This window comes from Solanum tuberosum, unplaced genomic scaffold (genome assembly GCF_000226075.1).
Source record: "Solanum tuberosum cultivar DM 1-3 516 R44 unplaced genomic scaffold, SolTub_3.0 scf00021, whole genome shotgun sequence".
Classification (NCBI taxonomy): domain Eukaryota; kingdom Viridiplantae; phylum Streptophyta; class Magnoliopsida; order Solanales; family Solanaceae; genus Solanum; species Solanum tuberosum.
This window is the reverse complement of record NW_006238947.1, coordinates 2,780,255-2,803,053: the sequence shown is the minus strand read 5'-3', so window position 1 is coordinate 2,803,053 and position 22,799 is coordinate 2,780,255. Positions and strand designations below refer to the sequence as shown.

Here is a 22,799-nt window from a genome sequence, read left to right as displayed (position 1 = left end):
ATGATTAACTTTTTTTGTTTTTATGTCAGGATATTTTTTAAAATAGAAGCTGAAAAGAAAGTCAACATACATGTATGCTACTCAATAAAGCATGTATATATAATTTTGTACTCATGTAAATCAACTTTTAATAACTATTATGATAGAACATGAGAATGTAAAGTTAATTCATAATTTTTATAATGTCTGAACCGACTGATGTTGAAGAATCAGCGGATGAGTTGTGGTTAGGGGTGAAATGTCACTCGAACCCAGAGCTAGCTAGTTCTCCCCGAAATGCATTGAGGCGCAACAGTTGATTGGACATCTAGGGGTAAAGCACTGTTTCGGTGCGGACCGCGGAGCGGTACCAAATCGAGATTGTATAATTTATAAAAAGATGTTTATTGATATGGAACTTTGTAGTCTTTTTTAGTTTTTTTATAATTAATATTAGAAGTTCTCAAGAGATTTTCAAAGATCACTATTACAATCTGTTTGGTCAAAAATTGAAATACAAAAGTATTTGTTTAGGATAAAAATGATTTAGTAAAGTTGTTCTCTCTCAATCTATTTTCTTTACCAACATAAGAATTATCTAGATAAAAGAAAAAGTAGGTGTAGCACATCTCTTTGGCCAATAATCTTATTTATCTTTTGATTTTCTCATTTTTTTTTGACAAATTTTCTGTTTATTTATTTCTTATTTTTGTACAAAAATGAATGTATCAATTACTACTCCTTCATTGATTCATAATTTTTAATATAAAAATTCAAATAACTTTATGTTTTGTACTTTAATGACTTTTGATGATCACAATTCCTAAATTATATTAATAATCATATTCATAATATCATTTGATATTTCATATTGTTGTCCTATAAATAGGCGCATTATAAAAATATTTATAAAAAAATGATCAAATTTATATGTATGGTAAAATTAAGATTATATATATAACTAAAAATAATAATTTCCTTAACTCTTTTTTTTTGAGAAAAACTTTAAAATTTCATAATTTTAATTTTCTCAATAACAAATTTTTGTTAAAAGTGTTTAAAAATATCATATATATAAATTAATTTCTTTCTTAACAACATTAATGGAGTGTAAATAAGGATAATAAGAGTAATATTTTTTCTTTTTTCTTTTTACCATAATAAATGTGAATATATGATTAATGTATATTAAATTTATTATTGTTGAAAGCAAATAAAAGTTTCTTTTATTTTTTCTACATTAAAGAAGGTGTTAATCCTTTGTACAGTTATTACTCCAATTTTATTTATAATAATTACCACGATAATATTATAATAGAAGATTGAGAGAGAACAACCTTTTAACTTTTCATATCAACATTTATATTTTCAACTTTTTTATCAGTATGAAAATTTATGTTTAGCAATTTTTTTTAATAAGTAATATCGAAGTCGTATTTTAATTTGTGTTTCTCTCTTTTATTATATTATTTATTAAAACATTTATCAAATAGTGAAATTAATTATTTTAACTTTTCATATCAACATTTATATTTTTGAAATCTAACTTATTCATCATTTATTACAAAGTTGTCATAAACAAACATTAAATAAGGGCATAAGGATAAAATTACTTCATTTCTTAATGCAAGTACAAATAGAAAAAGTGATAAATAATATGGAACGGAGGGAGTAATACAATTAAACTAAGTAGAGGAAATAGTGTAAAACTTCTATACAATTTTGTGAGCTATCAACTACAAAGAATAGAAGGACCAAGTACAAAAAAAGTAAACAAAAGTTTATTGGAAAGTAATACAAAAACCAACGTACAACTAGCATCACGTCTCTTTCTATCTTATTTAAAAAGACTTTTTTAAAAAAAAAATCAACTTTGATCATTGTTATGGGCAAAAGTACAACTTTGAGTTTGGCATCCTAAACTTTGACATGATTAAGGGATAATAACACTGTAGGACTGTTCTACTAAGTATCACAAAAAAAAGGGGGTGTCCAGATTAGCTCAAAAACTAACTGAACACGACATACAATTTAGGGGGACTCGTAAATAATGTTGGCAGGGCTCATTGACTTAGTTCTAAAGGTTGAGAAATCCCATCTATCCATATTGCAGAGACCTCTAACTTGCTTAGGAAGGGCCGAAAAAGAGTTGAAGAGATGAAACCCTTCAATGCCATGACTCAAGGTGGCGAGCTTGTCGGCAGGTTTATCAGCCTCCCTAAAGCAATGGTTAATATGATAACCATGTTCTTCGATTAATTATCAATCAATTACTTTCGAAATCATTGACGGGTTATCATGGAATAGATAAGATTTCTCTATTATATTCACGTTCAAATTATGGAAATACAAAGAGTTTTGATAGACTATGCTTTCCCATTCAATCGGCGTTACATGGAGCGAATTCGAAAGAAATATGAATAAAGAGGAAATTAAAAAACAAAATTAAAATAAACAAAAATAAAAAATGAAAAAATAAAATGCTGGCTATGGGGTTCGAACCCATGCGCACTTATGTGCAGAAGATCTTAAGTCTTCCCCCTTAACCTCTCGGGCAAACCAGCTCAATGTTTAATTTAACCAGAAACAAATTTTATATTTATTTTATTTATGAATGTGGTATAAATTAATATACTAAATAAATTATTACTTTTAAATCCCACTTGAAATAGATCACGATTTCATTTTATACTACTCTTAGAGAATACTTTATCGTGCTAGGTCACTTTTAAGTCTTATAACATGCAAAACTTTCAGACACATGCGGCTAAGAAGAAAATCTTTGCAACTAAGCGATATAAGAATACGAGTATAGAAGAAAGAACAGAAAAATCAAAAATCAAGGAGCATAACAGTTTTTGTAAGAATATGGGAATATAGTCAGGGTCGACTCTATGCTTAAAAAATAAGGCATATGCTTTAGGCTCCTAATTTTGGAGCTTTCATTTTATCAAGAATAAATTATATGTTAATATTATTTATGTACTTATTATGATGAACATATCTACAAATACTAATTATTGTTATATATTTAAATATTATAAATTTAATTATATGTACACAAATATTTATAATAATAAAAAAGGATAAACTTAAACCCATTCAAAAGCAATTTGGGAAGACATTTTAATTAACCGACTTAAATATACTTTAATTAGGAATATATAAATCCTACTCTTGTTAGGATCGGATTATACAAACTAATCCTACTTTTATTAGTATTAGGATTTTAAGAAAATAAAAACTATATATAACTTACATGTTTTCTCAAAAGTTACTAAAATACTCACAAGTATTTTCCCTCTATTATTTTTTTACTAAAAAGTTTTTAGGTTAATTCATCAATGGAGGTTTTTGGTTTTTGCAAAAGGATTAAGGAGATGTTGATGAATAATAGTAACAATAAGAAGAAAATTATAAGTGCTAAGAAGTTGCAAAAAAAATGCAAGAACGCATTTTTTATTGTGTACGTAAGCGAAAACAAGGTGAAATATGAGGTTCCAAGAAAATATTTATCTTCTACTTTTTTCAAGCGATTCATCAATGATTTTCAAGAAGATATTGAAATTCAAGACACGAAGAAGTTAGAATTTTCGGTGAAGGGTTGCACTGTCTTTGAATTTGAATATGTTCTTCAATTTAGCAAGATTCAACTCAACCCTTAGTGAAGGGTTGCACTATTGTATTTGTATTATTAAAATTTTATTCTTCAAATACATTTCAAATTAATAATTATTACATAATTAAATAAAAAAAGTTACAATTTCAAAATTTGAATTGAAGTTACTAAATTCGATCGAACTCGTAATTAATATGCTAACGAGAGAAGGAGAGAACGCAACTAAAATATAGAGAACGTACTAGTATTATATTCAATATTCTAGATCATAAGAATTTGATTTGTTAGATCATAAATTCATAAAAACGCACAAATTGTTGGCCGTATTGTCTTCTTTTGTATCAAATATTATTTGATTTTGATTCTGTATTATTTGGTTTCAGTTTTTTGGTTTTTGATTTTTTTTAAATGTAATCCAAGTCGAATTAAAATAAATTTAGTTTGGTTTTTCTTTTTCTGATTTGAATTTTTTTCAGATTGATTATTCGGACATATATATATCAATAATTAATAACACAATCAAAGCTATATTCGCAAGTTGAAAAAAATATATAATACAAAGAAAAGTAGTAATATTAAATCTCTTAAATATACTTTTTAATATAAATCACAAGTAAAACTTAAAACACAATAATTAGAAGTATAACAATAGATGTCCAAACATAAAATATAAACTAAATCATAATAAAAGGTAATAACTAAAAGGAGACTAAAGTGGTTATAACTCCAACTTTAATTCTAAACCTAAATATTATATAAATAATTAAATAAAAAAATATGGAAAAAAAAAACCACAAAACCCAATCAATAGCAAATTGGGAAGACTATTAAATTTGGTAACTAAATCCTATTTTTATTAGGATTATAAATCCTACTTTCTGTTGGATTAGGATTTTAATTAAAAATAACTACTCCCTCCGTCCACTTTTATTTGTCATGTTACGCTTTTTGAAAGTCAATTTGACTAATTTTTAAAGTTAAATTATATTACATTAATTCAACATTTTAAACAAAAATTTAGATATTCAAAAACTCTACGAAAAGTACTATAAATTGCAACTTGTTGCATATCAATATGATTTTTTTTTAAAATACATTATAAAATGTTGTTGGGGTATTTTTCTTCGTTTAAAATACGGTATTAAATAGTCTAGGGAGGTAATAGGTCCTCATGAAAGTTTAGTATCGCAACAGCAAATCTGACCAAAGTTGGGTATTTTTCAGACTCTTATCCCTACAATGTTAATCAAAGTTTTTATCATTTGACTCTAAAGAAAGAAATTATAACAATTAAAAGTGGGCGGAGATAGTACTATATAATACCTTATGTCCATTCCAAAGTTTCAACAAATACTCGTAAAGTTATTTTTTCTTCGTTTATTTTTCACTAAAAGTTTTAAGGTTAATTCATCGATGGATATTTTTGGTTTTTGCAAGAAGGTTAAGGAGATGTTGACGAATTAGAAAAAGAAGAAAATTATAAGCATCAAGAAATTGGAAAAAAAATGCAAGAATGCATTTTTTATTGTGTACATAGGCAAAGACAAGGTGAAACACAAATTCCCAAAAGAATATTTAGCTTCTTCTGTATTCATACGATTCATCGATGAATTTCAAGAAGATATTTTAGTTCGAGAAATGAATAGTAATTTGGAAATTTTTGTTAGTAGTTGCCCTGTTTCTGGATTTGAATACATTCCTCAAATTATTCATCTCTACCCTTAGGGTTTTACTTTTGTATTGTAGAATTTTATAAAATCATGACTCAAAGTAGCAATAATCCAATTACTTGTAACAACATATAACAAGTTACCAACAGGCAATAACATTCTCTGATTCAATCCAAAACTCATTGAAAACATAACGTCTTAAACATCAAAATAGATGATTGACCTAGAGATAGATGATAGTTCACCATAGCAATAGATGTAACTCATCTTTCCTTTACATCAGATGAACCAACCGAAACGGGAAAAAAAACAACTAAAAAGCTCTCTTCTGATCATAGTTGACAACCAAACAAAGACCAAATGTCTCCATGTCTATTTACTTTCCAGCACTGTGTTTAGCTTTCGAGTGAGAATCGAGAGCACCTTCAGAACCAAAACTCCTGCAAGGAACCCAATTCATGAATACACCAAACATCCAAATGGTGCCTACTTATAACAAATCAAAAACTACTTTTGTTGTGATATAATCTATGTACCTGTTGCACGGCTTGCAGTGATGAGATCCAGCTGATTTTGGAGTCTTACTAGCCTGTTTTGAAGGGTGCGGTGTTGCTACATGGCCACCACCTTTTTTGCCATCTAAATCAACCACAAAAGGGAGCAATTACAAAAGGATTATACTCCTATAAACTGAATTTTACTAGTTATGCTTCAAAATTGAGCCATTTGACCACTACCAGCAAACTACTTTTTCTGTTACATCTTACAGAAAAAAAACCCGGCAATTTTACTTTTCCTGGTACAATATCTATATAAGGACAGCCCGGTGCACTAAACTCCCACTATGCGCAGGGGAAGGGGAAGGGCCAGACCACAAGGGTCTATTAGTTAAAAACCTTCTAAGTTTCTTGGAATAATATGGACCAGAAGAAGTAAACAAAAAAATTAGGTCGAGACGAACCAGTTTTTTGAGGTGTTGTCAATTTTGCCTTTTTATCGGTGACGGGTGTTTTTGTAGCTGAATCTGCCTTCCTCTTTTTTGCAGGCTCAGCCTAAAATAGAGATGAAACCACATAACAACAATAAATCATACAACAAAATACCCAGCAAAACAATAAATTATCCACCCCAGAAATATCACTACCTTCTTTGGCGTCTCCTCCTCACTGTCATCAGAGTCGTCTTCATCCTGAATATACAAAGTTAATTTATACAATAAATTCATCAAAGTATAACTCAAATTACACAAACTAGATAAAAGCAACTGCATAGCATATCAGTTTTGCAATGCATCATTAAGTAGAGTATGCTTCTGAGCTTAAAGAGATGAAAATTGTTCAGTCATTAAATATAATTCAAAACCACAAAAGCACTTTTAAGCAGCCCCAAATACTGTTAACACAACCTCCAGCCCAATCTAGCAGAGGCAGTAGCCTTATTAGCTGGAATCAGATGTGTATTTCTAAAAGATGTCAATAGATCCAAGTTGAAAATGACTCGAAACTGCTGGTAGACACTGTCAATGGAAACAATATGATACCTTGAAGAACTATGAATGAAATAGAAGAATTGAAGAAGGCTAAGAACGAAGTAAAATTATTGAAGCTTTGTTTTTGGGGAAGAAAACCAAGCAGCCAACATCCCTTAGCCATGCCAAGTAGCCGCCATTTTCTTCCCCAAAAAAATGCTTATGATCAATCTCAAGTTTTACTTCCTCGGTTTCAATTGTCTAATTATGACTTGGCACACAGTTTAGGAAAGTAAAGGAGACTTTTCAATCTAGTGGTCTTAAACTAAAGATATGTATAATGTACCTAAATGTCTTTCGATCTTGAAGTCTTAAAAATGTCAGGTGGAAAGTTGAATTAAAAGGTTGCCAAAAAAGGAAAGAGAAGTTTTTAAAGAACCAAAAAGGAAAGTAAGACAAACAAATTGAAACCAATCGCTGATTTAACAAGTCCTGTTAAAGGCCTCATGAAAGTTGATAGATGGAGTCTACCAACCATGCGCAATTCAAAAAAGAAATAACTCTGAATATCTTTCAGCCTCCATGAAGAATGACCTCCTTCCACAAGTGCATAGTCATAGATTTATTTTTGGGAGGAACCCCACCTCTTGTATAGGATGGACCTCGTACACATTACTTTGTCTATTAGGTGTTCTTGCCAAAGCACGTTTTTACCACATCTCCTTACGTATTAGTGAGTGATAAGCTTTCCTTCCACTACTTTTTTGTTAAAGAGAATAGATTGCATAGTACAACTCTCTCGAAGTCCTTGCAATGGCATGTTGAAGATAAATATAATGTGCAATTGATTTTTTTTTAAATGTCGTCGAGACACCACAATTTAGTAGGCCATTTTAGCATTTCAGTTAAATAACCAAACAAACTTAAACAAGTGGTACCCATTTTTTGTCCTTGTATTGGATGCCCTAACTAATACTACAAAAGACCATGACAATAATTTAAACCACATGAACATATAAAAACAATTGTACCTCTCCCATTTCAGAATCATCATCATCAGAGCTCTCATCTTCATCATCTTTAGTAGGCTCCACAATCCTCACCTTCTGCTTTCCTGAAGCAGAATCCTTTCCAGCATTAGACTTCCCAGCCTCTTTAGGCTCAGGTTTACCTGAAGTCAGTTAACCATGTGGACAATAACATTAGCCAATTAAAATGTATAACGCATCTATTAAATTGACATAATATCGTGGTAAAAAGCATTTTCCATACCACTGTTTGCAAGAGTGAGGGGGATGTCCTCATCAGACTCTGAAAACACAAGAACACCAGACAGTCAATAACTAATAACAGAACAGTATGGATGTCCAAACAAAAGAAAATGTGCATTTACCATCATAATCATCTTCGTCATCCTCTTCCGTGAACCACAGAAGTTTGGTCAAGGAAACAAATACACAGAAAATTTTACATCGAACGAAAAATAAATGCATAAAAGAAATAAAAGTTCACAGACAAATAAAAAAGGATATTCCTCAAACGGGTTAGTTGCCTTGTATCCAAAAAAGTAGACACTGCCACTTTTCAAGTTGTGTGATAATTCAAAGTCTCTATCAAAAACCAGGTCAAATTGCTGTTGAGGCACCTTCTCTGAGTTGAGTGTCCCAAGAACAAGTTTCTTGCCATCAATATTCACTGACAAGCAGACACTTTCTGATTTATCCTTCTTCAACTCACCTAGAGATGCCTGCAGATAACAACATAGTAATGATAATTAGATAATGAAAATTACGAATAACTAAACTTGTCAAGTTGTAGCAAATTATAAAACCTGTGAAAGATGCAAAACCATCCCATCTCCAGGCTGTACAGTTAAGGGCTCTCCACTTTTCACCTCAGCACCTATGCACAAATAAATATTCAATTCAGAAAACTGAGAGTTCAGGAATTGCATAAATTAAATATGTTCTAATAAAAGTCTACCAAAAACAGAACACAAATAAGAGGAAATTTGAACTTTGAATGAAGGACACATAAACCCAAACAGATATTCCATGAAAAGAAACTTTATCCTTTGTATGGTAAACTTCACCCCCACCTCTTCAAAAGTCAAAAAACCCTACCAAGAGACAAACAGTTTTTTTCCACTTTGCCCTTCTTGACTCAAAACCCCCAACCAAGGCCCCTAACCTCAGGCTATACCTCATCATTTCTTCCCAGAAAACAAACATAGCTCATCTATGTCAAAGCATGAAAGATACTAACTTGAGGCTTATAGTTAAAATATAATAACTTTTAAGATAATACAATAAAATATTTCCACTCTATATAACGGGAAAAATATGGTGAGTAGCCTGCTAATACAATCTAAAAACTCAACCATTTCTGCTGATAAGATCACACAAAACATTTTTATGATAACATAATAAATTTGATTGATGCTTGGGCAAAACACAAACAAAATAAAATGTAAAAAAAATGTTAAAAATCACATACAACATTAACAGCAAAACATACATACATACATGAAAGAGCAATCGGTATCAAAACAATCAAAGATAGAATACGCAAAATGCATATATCTGCACTAATCCACTAACCTCAACATTTCTAGTACCCAAATCACACACAACATTATAACTTCCTGATAAAGTAATAAGATTTCACTGATATTTGAGCAAAAACAGCCATACGCATACAAACCAAAACGCCAAAAAAAAAAATCAACATCAAAACAAACATAAACACATGGTAGAGCAATTGAAAGTGAAGGACACAGTAGCTGTCCAACGCAGGAAAACTCTTTCAATCAAGCAACCCAACAAAAAATAGAAAATGCAAAATGCATATATCTGCACTAACCTCAACATTTCTAGTACCAAAATCACACACAACATTTTTTTATATATACAGTAATAAGATTTCACTGATGTTTGAGCAAAAACAAACGCATGCATATAAACCAAAATGTAAAAAATCACATAAAACATAAACAGCAAAACAAACACAAATACATGAAACAGCAATTGAAATTGAAACAATCAAATACAGACAAATGAAATTGAATTAGTGTGTGTATGTAAGAGAGATAGAAAGAGATTTACCCCAAAACTCCATAGCTGCTTTTAGGGTTTTAGAGAGAAATTAGGGTTTTAGAAGAGAAATGGAGGAAGAGAGAGACTGCTAGGGTATTTTGTGTTTGCTGGTTTATAAGCGGGAGAAATGGAGTTTGGGTTTTGATATTATACTTCGCGGACTACCATATCTTTCTAGACTAGAACAAGCTTATTTAATTAATTAATAACAAACAAAAAAATATCTAAGGTTTAGCTAATGATCAAATATTATATAAGAGGTCGTTTGGTAGGATGAATAAAAATAATGTTAAATAGACTGTATTAATAATATTTGTCGTTCTTTGGAATTACTCAGTTGGTTGGAGGGTGGTCATCTACACGGATGACCCGAGATCAATCTCGAGCCTATTGCATAAGACTTATTTAGTGCAATTTACATTTTATGTGTGGTTTGCAGGCTATTACACAGTGGGCGATTTACAGTTGTAGGTTATCTTGGGTTCCAAAAAAAATGTTTGTTTTTAGTTATGCTTGCATTAATTATACATATAATATTTTTTATGCATTGTTTAGTTTGGTGTATTAAAAAAAACATGTATCATATAAAAAAAATATACAAAAGTATCCTCCATAATTATGGTGCAAAAAGATGTAAAAGGACTTTTGAGGGGTAATTGGGTCTTTAACCATACTAATGCGTGTATTAAATCTATTGGCATTACTATTAAAAATTCATGGTATTAATAATACATTCCTCAATACACAATAAAGTGTTAGTTATACATAACATGAAAAATATCTCAAACAAGGTACTACTGATATATAAAACTAATGCATGTATTATTTTTGCTAATACATTTTATCAAACAACTCCTAATGGTGTATTTGGTGTGAAGGGAATTTTTCATAGATAACGTTTCATTGGAAAATAAGTGTGATTTCTTATTTATTTTTTTAGTGTTTGATAAATAAGCAAAAGCAAAATATTGCTATCATAATTCATGAGCATTTGTATGTAATCTAACAAAGAAATTAATTAAAATGGTCTTTTAAGGGTAATACTTTATCTTGATCTTTAATATATTTTGCTTGATTAACATAGTTCTTCTTGTATATATGATAAAGGTATTCATTTTGGTCTTTGATATATCTCGCCTGATTGAAATGGTTTTTAATGTATAGTAAAATGTGTTCATTTTGGTCTTTTACTCTAAGTCTAATAAATTTTATATATAAAAAAATATTAAATTTAACTATGGACCTTGCGTGGTTAACAAAATCCACCATTATTGTACGATTTAACACCAAAGAAATAACTCCATAAAATCTACCACCCTTTTCTTTCCTCTCTCCAACAAAGGATCCAAAAAAAATAATCACGTACTATCCTTTTTGTGTGTGCATGCGCATTTTAGAGTTAACAAAGAATACAATAATGGTGAATTATGTATCCACGCGAGATTCTTAGTTAAATTTAACACATTTTTATATAATTTTGTTAGTTTTGTGATAAAAGGGCTAAAATGAACACATTTTGTTATACATTAAGAACTATTTCAATCAAGTAAAATATACTAAAGATCAAAATAACTCACTTGTTATATATTAAGGATCATTTTAATCAAGTAAAATATATTAAAAATTAAGATAAAACATTACACATACATAAAGGATCGTCTTTATCATTTTCTCTAATTTAACATTGTAGGGTGGATAGTGAGTCCTCTAGGGTTGGCAGAGATGAAAAAATGGTCACTGGGTAGAGATTAATGAGAGTGTGGGGTGGATGGGAGGCTACAATATACCTAGAATATAATTTCGTGCATGGGGTTATTTTTCTTATTGTATAGGAGGCTTGGCTTCTTAGAAAAAATATTTTTTCAAAAATTTTGTTCAATCAAATAGGAAAAATAACCTCCATACCAAACACACTTAAATTTTGTTTTTTTCGAGTTTCATACATTTGTTATCCATTGGTCTTCTTATTTATCTAAATTATAACCCCTTTTGTATTAAAACATAACTCAATGATCAAGTATTTATTTTCAACCAATAATAAGTGCATGTAGGTCAATTTGCGTCGGTTTATGTCATATAAGAGAGTGATGATTAGTTGGTCAAATACTTTTTCGGCATATTTTTCATTATATTTGAAAAAGGGGTATTTGGTAATGAAAAATCCAAATTTGAATTTGAAATTATATTACAAATTTATAAACAACTTATAACATATTTTTCAATTCACTTTTTACTTTTAAAGTCGCATTTAAATACATTCAAATATGAACACAATTACAAAATATTAACAACAATATATCCGATGATATCCTTTAAGTGAAATGTGATTATTTATTTTTTGGTAAATAGGGATATTTTATATATATCTTAAAGCATTACAGTAGTAACTAGTAACCATAGATGGAGAAGAAATGTGAATTGTGGTGTGTGCAAAACTTTATCATACCTTATGAGGGGTAGATACAACATTGTTTCAAATGTTCTTTGTAAAAAATAAAAATAAAATGATTAAACATAACTTCAAATTCAACTCCAATTTCATAAAATTCGTTAAAAGTAAAAAAAAATAAAAAATCAATTTTCATGTGTTTTGAGAGTCTGATTTCAAATCATCATTTGTTTATGAATTTGTACAATAATTCAACTCCAACTTCAACTTTAAATCACGATTTCAAATCTTAAATTCTCCAATAAATACTAGTATTTAAAATTTCAAATCATGATTTTTAAATAAATTTATATATTGTAAAACACGACTTATTATTTTAAATTTTATAATAAAGACTCATATTCGTCGTAAAGAAATTGTTTGTACCACATAAAAGGTATATTAAAGAATAACAAGTTATTAATATTGTTAATCAGTGAATCTTTGAAAAATTGTATGTATATGAAAGTTTGTAATTACAAATATTTATTTATAAAAAATATATGAAGATGTGTGATTTAACAATGTGGCGCCTTAGAATATTCTGATATCATGTTTATGAATTATGTTTTGTTTATTAGGTAAAAAATATATAAGAATTGAAGAATTTTTTCATAGTTTTCACAACTTGTGGATCATTATGTTTACAAGAAAAAAAATATAACTTAAGAAATACAAATTACATGTCCAAACAAAACTTCAACTTCAAACCAATCTGGATATATTTAGTACGAAGAAAAATATTTTTCAACTTTCTCATATTCAGTTTGTCAAATATTTAAAAAGCATTATCTTTAGAAATACAAATTGCCTAACAAAAAATGATCTCCTAATAAAAGTACGAAAATAGGTTGTACTATAGTGACATTTCACATTGATCGTATCTCCACACCTTCAAACACACCTCATATTCAACCCACCATCCCACAGATCTACATCCTTGACTACGTTTGTCTATTGATTGGTTCGATTTGAATTTGAAGTTTATTGATTTGACTTATCATAGATATGCTAGATTGTTATAAAACCATTAAGATATCGACTTGTCAGTTATTATCAATTTAATCATTAAAGATTTCACACATAAAAAATCTCTAAAGATTACTTAAAAGCAAGGCTACAAACTGAATAAACTATGCATATGAGTTAACAATTTATATTTTGCTCAAGAATTTGAAACACCAAAAATCAACCGTGTGAAACTAAACTCTAAGTAAATAACCGTTTATATCAAAATCAATAATTCATTATCGATAAACCAATATCCTTTTTGCAATTCAAATTATTAATCTTGGTTCAATTTTAAACAACCTTATCCCAAACCCCATCTCTCATATTGTTTGCCTAAAATCTAGTTTTTATTTAATTATCAAACATAATAAAATAAACAAAAATTTCTCTTAAAAAATATTTTCTTTGCATCCCCAACTTCACTATGATATTGTGTGAAATTTTCGATCACGTTTTAAATTAGCGCCCCTCCAGTAGCTCTGCATATTAGGCGGACATCTCCACCTTTAACATATACTGATACTGAACTGAACCTTCAATATCTGCTAATGGATCTCAATTATCTCTTCATTTCTCTCACTCCATCATGGACTTCGGTCAGCATTTTTTCTTCTCTATTTGACTGTATATGTATCTATACAATCTGTGTTTTTTTTTTTGTTGCTGATTTTGTTCCTGTTTTGGTGAATATAGGTTGCTATGTTGATCGGTTATTTTCTCTATTTAGCTACCGTTGGATCTATTCTACCCGGAAAACTTGTTCCTGGGGCGACTTTATCTGATGGAACTCGACTACATTATCGTTGCAATGGTAAACCCCATGTCTTTGTGTCTTTCCATGTAATGTGAATTGGTGTGTATTTTGACGGGCTGAGTCAGGATTTGAAGTTTATGGGTTCGAAAAATTTAAGCAAAAGCTATTGATTTCGTCTGGACTCTTGGTTAATGTTGTAGTTTTGCATAGGGGATTTGAAGTTTATGGATTGTGAACTTGTTGTCGAACCCGTTCAGCTAAGCTATTGAGTTTGTTTGGACTCCTAGGGAATATTGTAGTTTTGCCTAGTGGGATTTGAGGTATATGGATTCTGAACTTGTTATCGAACCTGTTTAGTTAATGTGTTGTCAATTGAATATTTATGCTTATCTAATGGATTTCCTAATACAATTATCAGGTTTAAGCAAAAGTTGTTGGGTTTGTTTGAACTCCTACTTAATAATGTAGTTTTGCTTGGTAGGATTTTGAAGTTGATGGATTCTGAACTTGTTAATGAATATATAGCTTGTTTTTTGGTAATGGGTTCACGATTAATATATAAATGCTTATTTAAAAGAGTCTGTGCAAAAACTATTGGGTTGGTCCAAGCCCGTACTTAATACTGTAGCTCTGCCCTTGTATATTTTCATGTTTCTCCATGCGGGTCGAGCTCAGATTATGAGTTTATTGTTGCTATTTCAGGTTTGTTATCACTTCTGTTGTTGGTTTTGCTTCTTGGAGTTGGGTCGCAGATGAATCTTGTTTCACCTACTGTGAGTGTGGAATTTTTCTTTTGTAGCAAAGGATGTACTTTGGGTTCATTTGCATTCCCTGTTTATAAGTTTGTTTGCACATATATTGTTTGTTAAAGCTTCTTATGCGGATGAGTGAGGAACAATTTCTTGCTACGCTTTGTACTCGTTGTTCTCAAGAGTCTCGTCTTCGGTGGAACAAATATTCTGTTGTCACTTTTTTTTCCTTGCATGGATGGTGAGATTGAGAAGCTGCGTAATTTCACGTGAATTTATTGTTCCTTATAGTATCATTAAATTTAGGAACCGGGTTGTCATTTCAGTGAAAAAGAAATAATTGTGATATTATATGGCTTTCTCATTTCAATCCAAAAGCTTCAACAGAATTGGTGGGATGATTTCCAACTGCTGTAGTACCTATCTGTTGTTTTTGCTCCTGCTTTTTTGATGACAATGTACTGTTAGCTTTTGTTTTTTTGTTATCTTTCTATTGTTGTCAATCTGATTTATCTTCAGCATCCCTGGAGAATTACTTGGTTAAGTACAAAACAAGTTGTCAATCTATTCATCTTCAATATCTCTATTGAATAACTTGGTGAAGTACAAAAACTGACATAGAAGGCCAAATTCTTCTTTCTACATGAGTGCACAAAATGATTCCTTAAAAGCACTTTACTTGAATCCAAAATTGCTCTCGATGCTGCATCTTCAAATGTTGCTGAAGACATGAGAAGTTCCAGAGTGTTGTATGTTTGGACTACTGGAATGCATTTGTCCAGGTTTCTGTTTTTGGTTTAATCATCTATTTGTAATGCATTGCAGGCTATAGCAGATAGAGGACTTGAGCTTTTGTCCACAACATTTATCTTTAGTGTTCTTGTAAGTGAAAATTTTCATACCATAAGAAAGTAATATATTCTTGATTATGCTTTTATTGACACAAACTTTCTTGTTCTGCAAAAAATTCTAGCAAGTTAGAAGATTCATTCTGACATCTTAATTGTGAATGACTGAACGATATTTAGGTGACATTGATGCTTTATTTGGTTGGCCTGAACTCACGTGCAAAGAGTTCATCACTGAAACCTCATGTCTCAGGAAATCTAATCCATGACTGGTAATTCAATTGACTCTATGCTGGAGTTTATATTCTGAAAAGTTCTTAACACTAATAAAATGGTAATGTCATTCTTTATTGAACTGTCTTCCATCCATCCTTTGATCTATCTGTGTATTTATAATTATAAGACAGTTTGTGAATTGTTGTGAAGTTACCATTCAACATAAGATTTTTATTAATATAAAATAGTACGAGCTGGAGTGAATAATTTTAATTTCCTCAATTAGTACCGGCATTTTGGCCTTTGTACCCAAGATGCTTAGATTACCATAGAATCGAATTCTAATATATCTGTAATAATATATGACTATTAACAGCCGTTAATTTTCTCACTTGATTCTGAGAGCACCTTAACAACCGGGAGTTTCTTTTTTCGAAAAGAAAAGAAAAAGGAGAAGAATTTAGTGTGGAAATTCATTGTTTTCAACTTTCATTTAAAAAGAGTAGTTTGATCTAGGTTGACACATGACAAAGAAAGTTTGTCGTTGAAGAGAACACTTCAGTATTATGAATCCTCAGCTCAGTGCAGGAAAACTTCTGCAATAGAAATCAGGGTAACCTGATTTTGGCAGTTATTCTCGACATACTTAGATGGGTCAAACACGGTACCAATATGGTGAGATTAAGCCGACAGGAGACTGATATCATCTAGTGTTTTCACCACATTGGAGCAAGATATTTATTTTGTTCTCTACATTCAGATTCTGTTGTCTTTATTGTAATGAATACTCTCCTAATCTTTCTTCTATCCTCTTTCCTTGACTAGGTGGTTTGGGATACAACTGAATCCTGAATTCATGGGCATTGATCTCAAGTATGTACTCATATCTCAGACCTTGTCTTTCACCATTGTGACAAGTGAACAATCAAGAATTCAAAGTTTTCATCATGCTATAATTTGATTATTTAGTTTATTTTTGTTGGATATGTCTGCTAGTAACTTTGCATTATCCTTTTCATGTTAATGACCAATCCATAAGCAGTCATGCCCAGTGAGTTGTAAATTTTGCATACCTTATTTAGTTTAGCTCTAGAAATGGTTTCTTCTGCTTCCTGAAGGAAGAAAATATAGAGAATCCTTAATTTGTTTGGAGTGAACTATTGATGTTTGGAGTGAAATGGGTCCAAATGGATATTGATGATTCATATAGCCGACTCCCGACTAGTTTGGGATTGAGGTGTAGTAACCTGCTTTTTATAAGTAAAATAATTTCTTGGCATGAAAAACTTATATTTTCCTGATGAATCAGAACTCATTTTCCGGGAACCTCAAGCATAGTTGAATTCCTAGTCAAAGAGATTTTGAGAGGCCAGAATAGTTATTTTTGTTGTAATGAACTAATGACTGTCAGCTTCAATCAAGGCTATTTGGTTATTTCTTTTGACTTCTCTGCTTATGACAAACTTTCTGCTGTAGATTTTTCTTTGTTAGAGCTGGTATGATGGGATGGTTATTAATCAATCTTTCAGTTCTTGCAAAATGTGTTATAGAGGCTAAATTAAGCCAATCAATGATTCTCTACCAGCTATTTTGTGGGGTAAGTCGCTGGTTGTACACTTCCAAGTATACGTTCTTGAGTATGTGCTAGTGATATTTAAAACTTCTTTTATATGTGTTTAATTGCAGCTCTACATCCTTGACTACTTCTTCTATGAAGAGTTCATGACCTCCACGTAAGTTGGCAGCTTCTTCTCCGTTAACTTTTTTAAGATTGAAAAGTTGATGTGAAGCATAGAACTATTGTTTCTCTTCTTTCCCCTTCTTTAATTTATGTCAGCTGTCCAGAATTTCATCTCCCTTTCACTCCCAGTTTCTTCATCATTATTTGTTGTGTGGTTATTATGCTTTGATCTAAAATTCAAAATAAATCATCCATATGACAAGAATACCACATTGTACGCAACAAAATTAGAAGAGGGTTGGAGAAGGTTTAGCTGTTTAGCCATGAGAAGCATTAGCTTGGGCAGGATAATATTGTTGCTGTCATTTTCGTGCTTTAATAAGGTAATGCTGGAAGCTGTATAATTAAAGGATTATGAGGTTTGCCGGCCGAACTTGTTTGAGACTGAGGTGTAGTTGTTGTTGTTTATGAGGTAGCTGGGTTTGGTCCCTGGTGTCATGGTCAGAGAATCAGCAACTGGATGGAAACGGAGGGAGTTGGGGCAGCATAGGTTGTTTTACATGGTCTTGGGGTTGTTGATTAGTAGCCTGGTCACAAGGGTTAAAATTAAAACAAGAAACTTTCTCCGAGTTTTATATATCCAATAACATGTCAGTTGAAACAAAGCGACTCCGAAGAACCTTTGATAGTGATGCTAACATTTGATACGGAACACAACTACTGCCAGAAACCATGGAAGGGTCTGGCTGGGATACCACTATTCTCATGTTAGGATTGATTAGAGGGAGAGGGGGGGGGAGTGTTGAATTATGATATGATCGTTTTTTAGCTATAGTGAGTGGTTTTAATTGTACATTAAGTTTTTAATGCTTCTTGAGCATGTACCAATTCAATATTATTGGGAGCATGATTTTTTATCGAAAATTTGTATTTATATGGTTTGACCTTTCTAAGCCCTAAAATGTCTCATAATTGGCAGAATGATATGTTTGTTTTGTTAACCAGTGATTATATATTGATGGTGGTCACCCTCATCTGTTCCTCTTACTTTTCCCTTTGTAGTCTTAGTATTATCTTCCTCCATTAAGTTTTTCAGCTACGGTTGTGTAAAATCTTGTTTCTCCATTCTCAGATGGGATATAATAGCAGAGAGGTTGGGCTTCATGCTGGTTTTTGGTGATCTAGTCTTTATACCGTTCACCTTCAGTATTCAGGCATGTATTCATAACCAATTCTTATTGCCACATACAAATCTATCCTTGTTTATATATGAATTATGACACCTTTGATATCAGTATAATACAAATGTATGACACCTTTGATATTAGTATAACACAAAAGTATAGGTTGTAACTGAATTCTCTTCAAAAACATAGTTTTGAGCTATCACTTCTTGTGTCCTTCATTTCCTACTAAATGTAATGATGCCTAGTTTCGTGCATGCCAACATTTTTTTTTTTTGAAATGGTAAAGGTTAGGCCATGCAACATATTCTTTTTCCTGGAATTTATACCTCGCCTCATGCTACGATATTTTAATGGATATACGACTTGTTTGATTACCCAGAAAAGTTTTTGTTTGTGTTTAGTTTAAAAGAATTTGAATCAAGGGCCTGTCAATGAAGAGAAATGGAAAAGGAGAAACACATGTGTTTGTTTATCTTTTCTTTTCTGAGAAAACTATGTCTGGAAACTGTTTGTCCCCTTCCTGAAAATGTTTTGAACAAGTTTTGTGTTTCGTAAAACACAGACGAATATTTCCATGTGTCCCCAGTAATCAAAACATGAACTTCTGTTGGTAAAAGTACCCATTGCGCTGTGAAATCATACGAAATGAGAGAAGTCTTGATAACTTTGTTGTAGATAATATCCAATAGGGACCCTTTGGGGTGGCTCAGATGGTTTGGCTTGAGACTTCCATTATGGAGGTCTCAAGTTCGAAACCCCTTGTCTGCGACAACATGATATTAGCCTTCTGGGTTGAACTTGTCGCACGGGGTGTGTCTAGTGCGGTTGACCTCTTTTGTGTGGTTTGTGGGCCATTCCATAGGAGCGGGGTTTATCCTGTGCATATCCAAAGGGTAGCAGCAATGGGGTCCATTGTCATTAAAAAAACTTAAAACAATATCCAAGAGGGTATCCTGATAAAATAGTTCTACTCTACTTATAATAGGGTAAGTAATTATTCTCTTTGATTAATAAGACAAGTAACTATTCTCCTTCATTAAACACAAAATAATTAGAAATAACCTGTAAAATTTTATACGTAACATTCTCCCACTCGAGTTCAATGACCCTAAACATATTTGCAACCTAGAAATCTACCATAATGGCCCTAAACATATTTGCCACATTAATGTTCTTGATTTTCAATTGTAGCAAGAATGTTTTTGTATTTTCTGTTGACCTGGCAATTGATAGTTCTGTGGCATGATTGATTATCATGGTGTCAATTTCATGGTTGGGTTCATTGTGGAAAGGAGTCTAAACAATCCGTGTTCGGGTACAATGGTGCCCTGATGTGTGGACATGTGAAGAAGGCTTATGACTTTACCTTATCAAGAGAAGGGTTAAATATTATATAGGAGCGGGAGTTCTCATTTCGCTGCAGCCACTACCTAATATATATTTGGAAACAATGGCATACAGGAGTAACAAACAGAGATAGATGAAGCTGATTCTGGTTTCCAACTTGGGGTTCTATTACATCTGTGAGAATATAACACTGGAGAAAAGGGTGTAAGCGAATGCGTGGATTTCAATGTTTCACACTTCTATCAATATATATAGAGAGACTTTATAATGAAGATATTTACACTTGTTCAATGCAGGACAGTATACAAAGCTAGACTAGGCTGTTTACTATCTGATAATATTTCTCTTCCTTTTCAGGGTTGGTGGCTTTTGAGTAACAACGTGGAGCTAACAACAGCGGCAATAATTGCCAATTGCCTCGTCTTTCTTATTGGGTAAGCATGCAAGGCCATCCCAATACTATTTTTTCCTCCACCATCTGTATTGTTCACTTTTGTTATGTCTTTCATACAATTTTTTGTTTGTTTGTTGCTTTCACTAACATTTCTTGACATGGACCCCTGTTTCGGATTGAAAGGTACTCGGTGTTCAGAGGAGCCAATAAGCAGAAGCATGTATTTAAAAAGGATCCCAAGGCACCAATATGGGGTAGTCCTCCAAAAGTTATTGGGGGGAAGTTGCTTGCTTCTGGCTATTGGTAAGCTCTTGATCTTACTTTTCTACTCTGTGTTATCGGTATCTTAATAATCCAGAACACGAAATGACTCCAGATTGAGAAAGACTTTGTATTTTTTAATTTAGCTTTTAACATGCGAGCTAGCTCTTGGAAAAACACTTGAACTATATCAAATATTCAACAGAAGTAGATTTGTGTTCGTGAACATTTCATTCTGAACACTTATTTCTCTTCAGTTCTTCAAATTTTCGAAATTCTAAATCATTATATATTTTCTGAAGGGGCATTGCACGGCACTGTAATTACCTCGGGGACTTGTTACTGGCATCGTCTTTTAGTTTACCTTGTGGTATAAGGTAATAATTTTGAACTCTTGCTAATTCAATTTCAAAGACAATTTGCTTAGTAGTGAAAAAAATTCACATTGCTCATGTATGCCTGCAGCTCTGTGGTTCCATACTTTTACCCCATATATCTTCTCATTCTACTCATATGGAGGGAGAGAAGGGACGAAGCTAGATGTGCGGAGAAGTACAAAGACGTGTGGGCTGAATACCGTAAACTTGTTCCTTACAGGATCTTACCTTATGTTTACTAGCTCAATCGTTTGTCCACGTTGCTGTGCATTAGAGTCAGAATTAGCCTCACCGTACCGTACTACCCTAGCAGGAGAAGGGACAAGCACATGAATATTAAATCAAATCCGAGCTTTTGCCCTATCTATGCAGCTTTCTCATCTCCTCTACGGAAGTAATCTTTTAATCTATTTCAGTTAGGATCGACACTGAATCGAGTTGTAAGTGATTGCTTAGTTTTTGAAAGTTTTTCCCGAACCAACTTGTACACTAGATGTACTTTATCATGGCAGGATTTAAATTAAAACTTATGTGCTTCTTGTATTGAATGCCAACTATGGAATTACTTCATATGGTTGGTTATTAATGTGTCCTGAATTTTAATGATTTTTCCAACTTCCCAGTTTTCTACAGTTCTCTCTCTCTCTCTTTGGATCAATTTGCGTGCACCTCGTCTTATTTCAGAGGATATTTGCTACTTTCCACCAAGCAAAGCAACATGTACTTGGTAATCCTGTCCACTAGGCTTCGGACAAAGTTGAATCATTCTCTTAAATTTGTAGTAGATATCAAATTGGGATTGATCCCACCTTTGATATCAAATTGAATGGTTGCTTATCTTTTTATTTATTTATGGGGGTTCCCGGCCATGCGGCAACGACGAGGGGAACTCAGTGTGTAGCAATGCAAGGAGACATTGCTTTTGCTAAATCGAATTGAAGGGTGATACAAAATCGGAAGAGTATAATGCATACATTCTGATTATACACATTGTACTATGAATTATACACTACATACAAAGTGTATAATATGTGTATACAAGCAATGTAAAAGGTTAATAAGGCCCACTATGATGAATGTACACTAACATGAAGCAAGCATAAGCCCTTTAACTTCTAATTGTGATCCAAATTAAGGCCCAAGATGTTGAATAAACACCAGGATGATACAAATTAGCCCTCTTATTATGATCCATATTTGGCCCAGTCAATATTTGCACTTCTGTTTCAATGCAAAAATTTTTAGGGAAAATTACGCTCACAAGCAAACATATACTAGTTAATTAGTTAACATAGCTATAGTTTCTCTTAATTACAATTTGCGACCTACTTTTAGCTATAGTTACGCGGCTCAACTTTTTAGTTTTGTATAATTCGCACGTTTGTATAGTTTGGAATTTGTATAATATAATTTGTATAACTTTTTGTATAATTCAGAATTTGTATAATTGTTTACATTTCTGATGTTTGTAATTGTATAAGTTCGTTATTTCGAGTTTATACAAATATAACTGAATTATACAAATGTATCCGCGAATATACAAACCGTCGAATTATATAAATCCGCGAATTATACAAACAAGAAAGCTTAAACTATAGCTACAACTCATAAATATGTAAACTATAGCTATGGAGCATGATTAAGTTTATTATAGTGGCTATTTGTGAAAGTTCCCCAAATTTTTATTACCTACTGAAGCAACAACAACAACAACG

General features: G+C 31.8%; 2 protein-coding genes and 1 non-coding gene across 3 annotated transcripts; 1 reads left to right on the top strand and 2 right to left on the bottom strand.

Annotated features, from left to right (window-relative positions):
- Positions 1 to 2,460: 2,460 nt before the first annotated feature.
- TRNAL-UAA (transfer RNA leucine (anticodon UAA)) lies at positions 2,461 to 2,543 on the bottom strand. Its single transcript has one exon. It is a non-coding gene; the product is annotated as a tRNA-Leu (tRNA).
- Positions 2,544 to 5,400: 2,857 nt separating this feature from the next.
- Positions 5,401 to 9,944, bottom strand: LOC102595604 (histone deacetylase HDT1). Its single transcript, XM_006341109.2, has 10 exons — positions 9,841 to 9,944; positions 8,568 to 8,638; positions 8,269 to 8,483; positions 8,130 to 8,158; positions 8,009 to 8,047; positions 7,768 to 7,907; positions 6,413 to 6,457; positions 6,230 to 6,320; positions 5,805 to 5,907; positions 5,401 to 5,708 (listed from the first exon to the last, which is right to left on the bottom strand). The coding sequence occupies exons 1-10, from the start codon at positions 9,851 to 9,853 to the stop codon at positions 5,645 to 5,647; spliced, it is 810 nt and encodes a 269-aa protein (XP_006341171.1). The 5' UTR covers positions 9,854 to 9,944; the 3' UTR covers positions 5,401 to 5,644.
- Positions 9,945 to 13,711: 3,767 nt separating this feature from the next.
- LOC102595277 (delta(14)-sterol reductase) lies at positions 13,712 to 21,699 on the top strand. The gene is made up of 13 exons (XM_006341108.2): positions 13,712 to 13,866; positions 13,964 to 14,081; positions 14,727 to 14,797; positions 15,599 to 15,655; positions 15,802 to 15,893; positions 16,663 to 16,710; positions 17,314 to 17,434; positions 17,524 to 17,570; positions 18,651 to 18,732; positions 20,410 to 20,486; positions 20,630 to 20,749; positions 21,010 to 21,084; positions 21,173 to 21,699. Exons 1-13 carry the CDS (start codon positions 13,819 to 13,821, stop codon positions 21,324 to 21,326), a joined length of 1,110 nt encoding a protein of 369 aa, XP_006341170.1. The 5' UTR covers positions 13,712 to 13,818; the 3' UTR covers positions 21,327 to 21,699.
- Positions 21,700 to 22,799: the final 1,100 nt, after the last annotated feature.

Bases quoted from the DNA above. Each gene is read 5' to 3' on its own strand.
- LOC102595277 (XM_006341108.2), top strand. From the start codon at position 13,819: ATGGATCTCAATTATCTCTTCATTTCTCTCACTCCATCATGGACTTCG. The intron at 17,435-17,523 runs GTAAGTCGCTGG...GTTTAATTGCAG, and splicing joins TCTACCAGCTATTTTGTGGG to CTCTACATCCTTGACTACTT. The intron at 20,487-20,629 runs GTAAGCATGCAA...TCGGATTGAAAG, and splicing joins TGCCTCGTCTTTCTTATTGG to GTACTCGGTGTTCAGAGGAG.
- LOC102595604 (XM_006341109.2), bottom strand. The intron at 8,159-8,268 runs ATATCCTTTTTT...TCTGTGGTTCAC, and splicing joins GCAACTAACCCGTTTGAGGA to GGAAGAGGATGACGAAGATG. The intron at 6,321-6,412 runs GTAGTGATATTT...TCTCTATTTTAG, and splicing joins AGGAGGAGACGCCAAAGAAG to GCTGAGCCTGCAAAAAAGAG.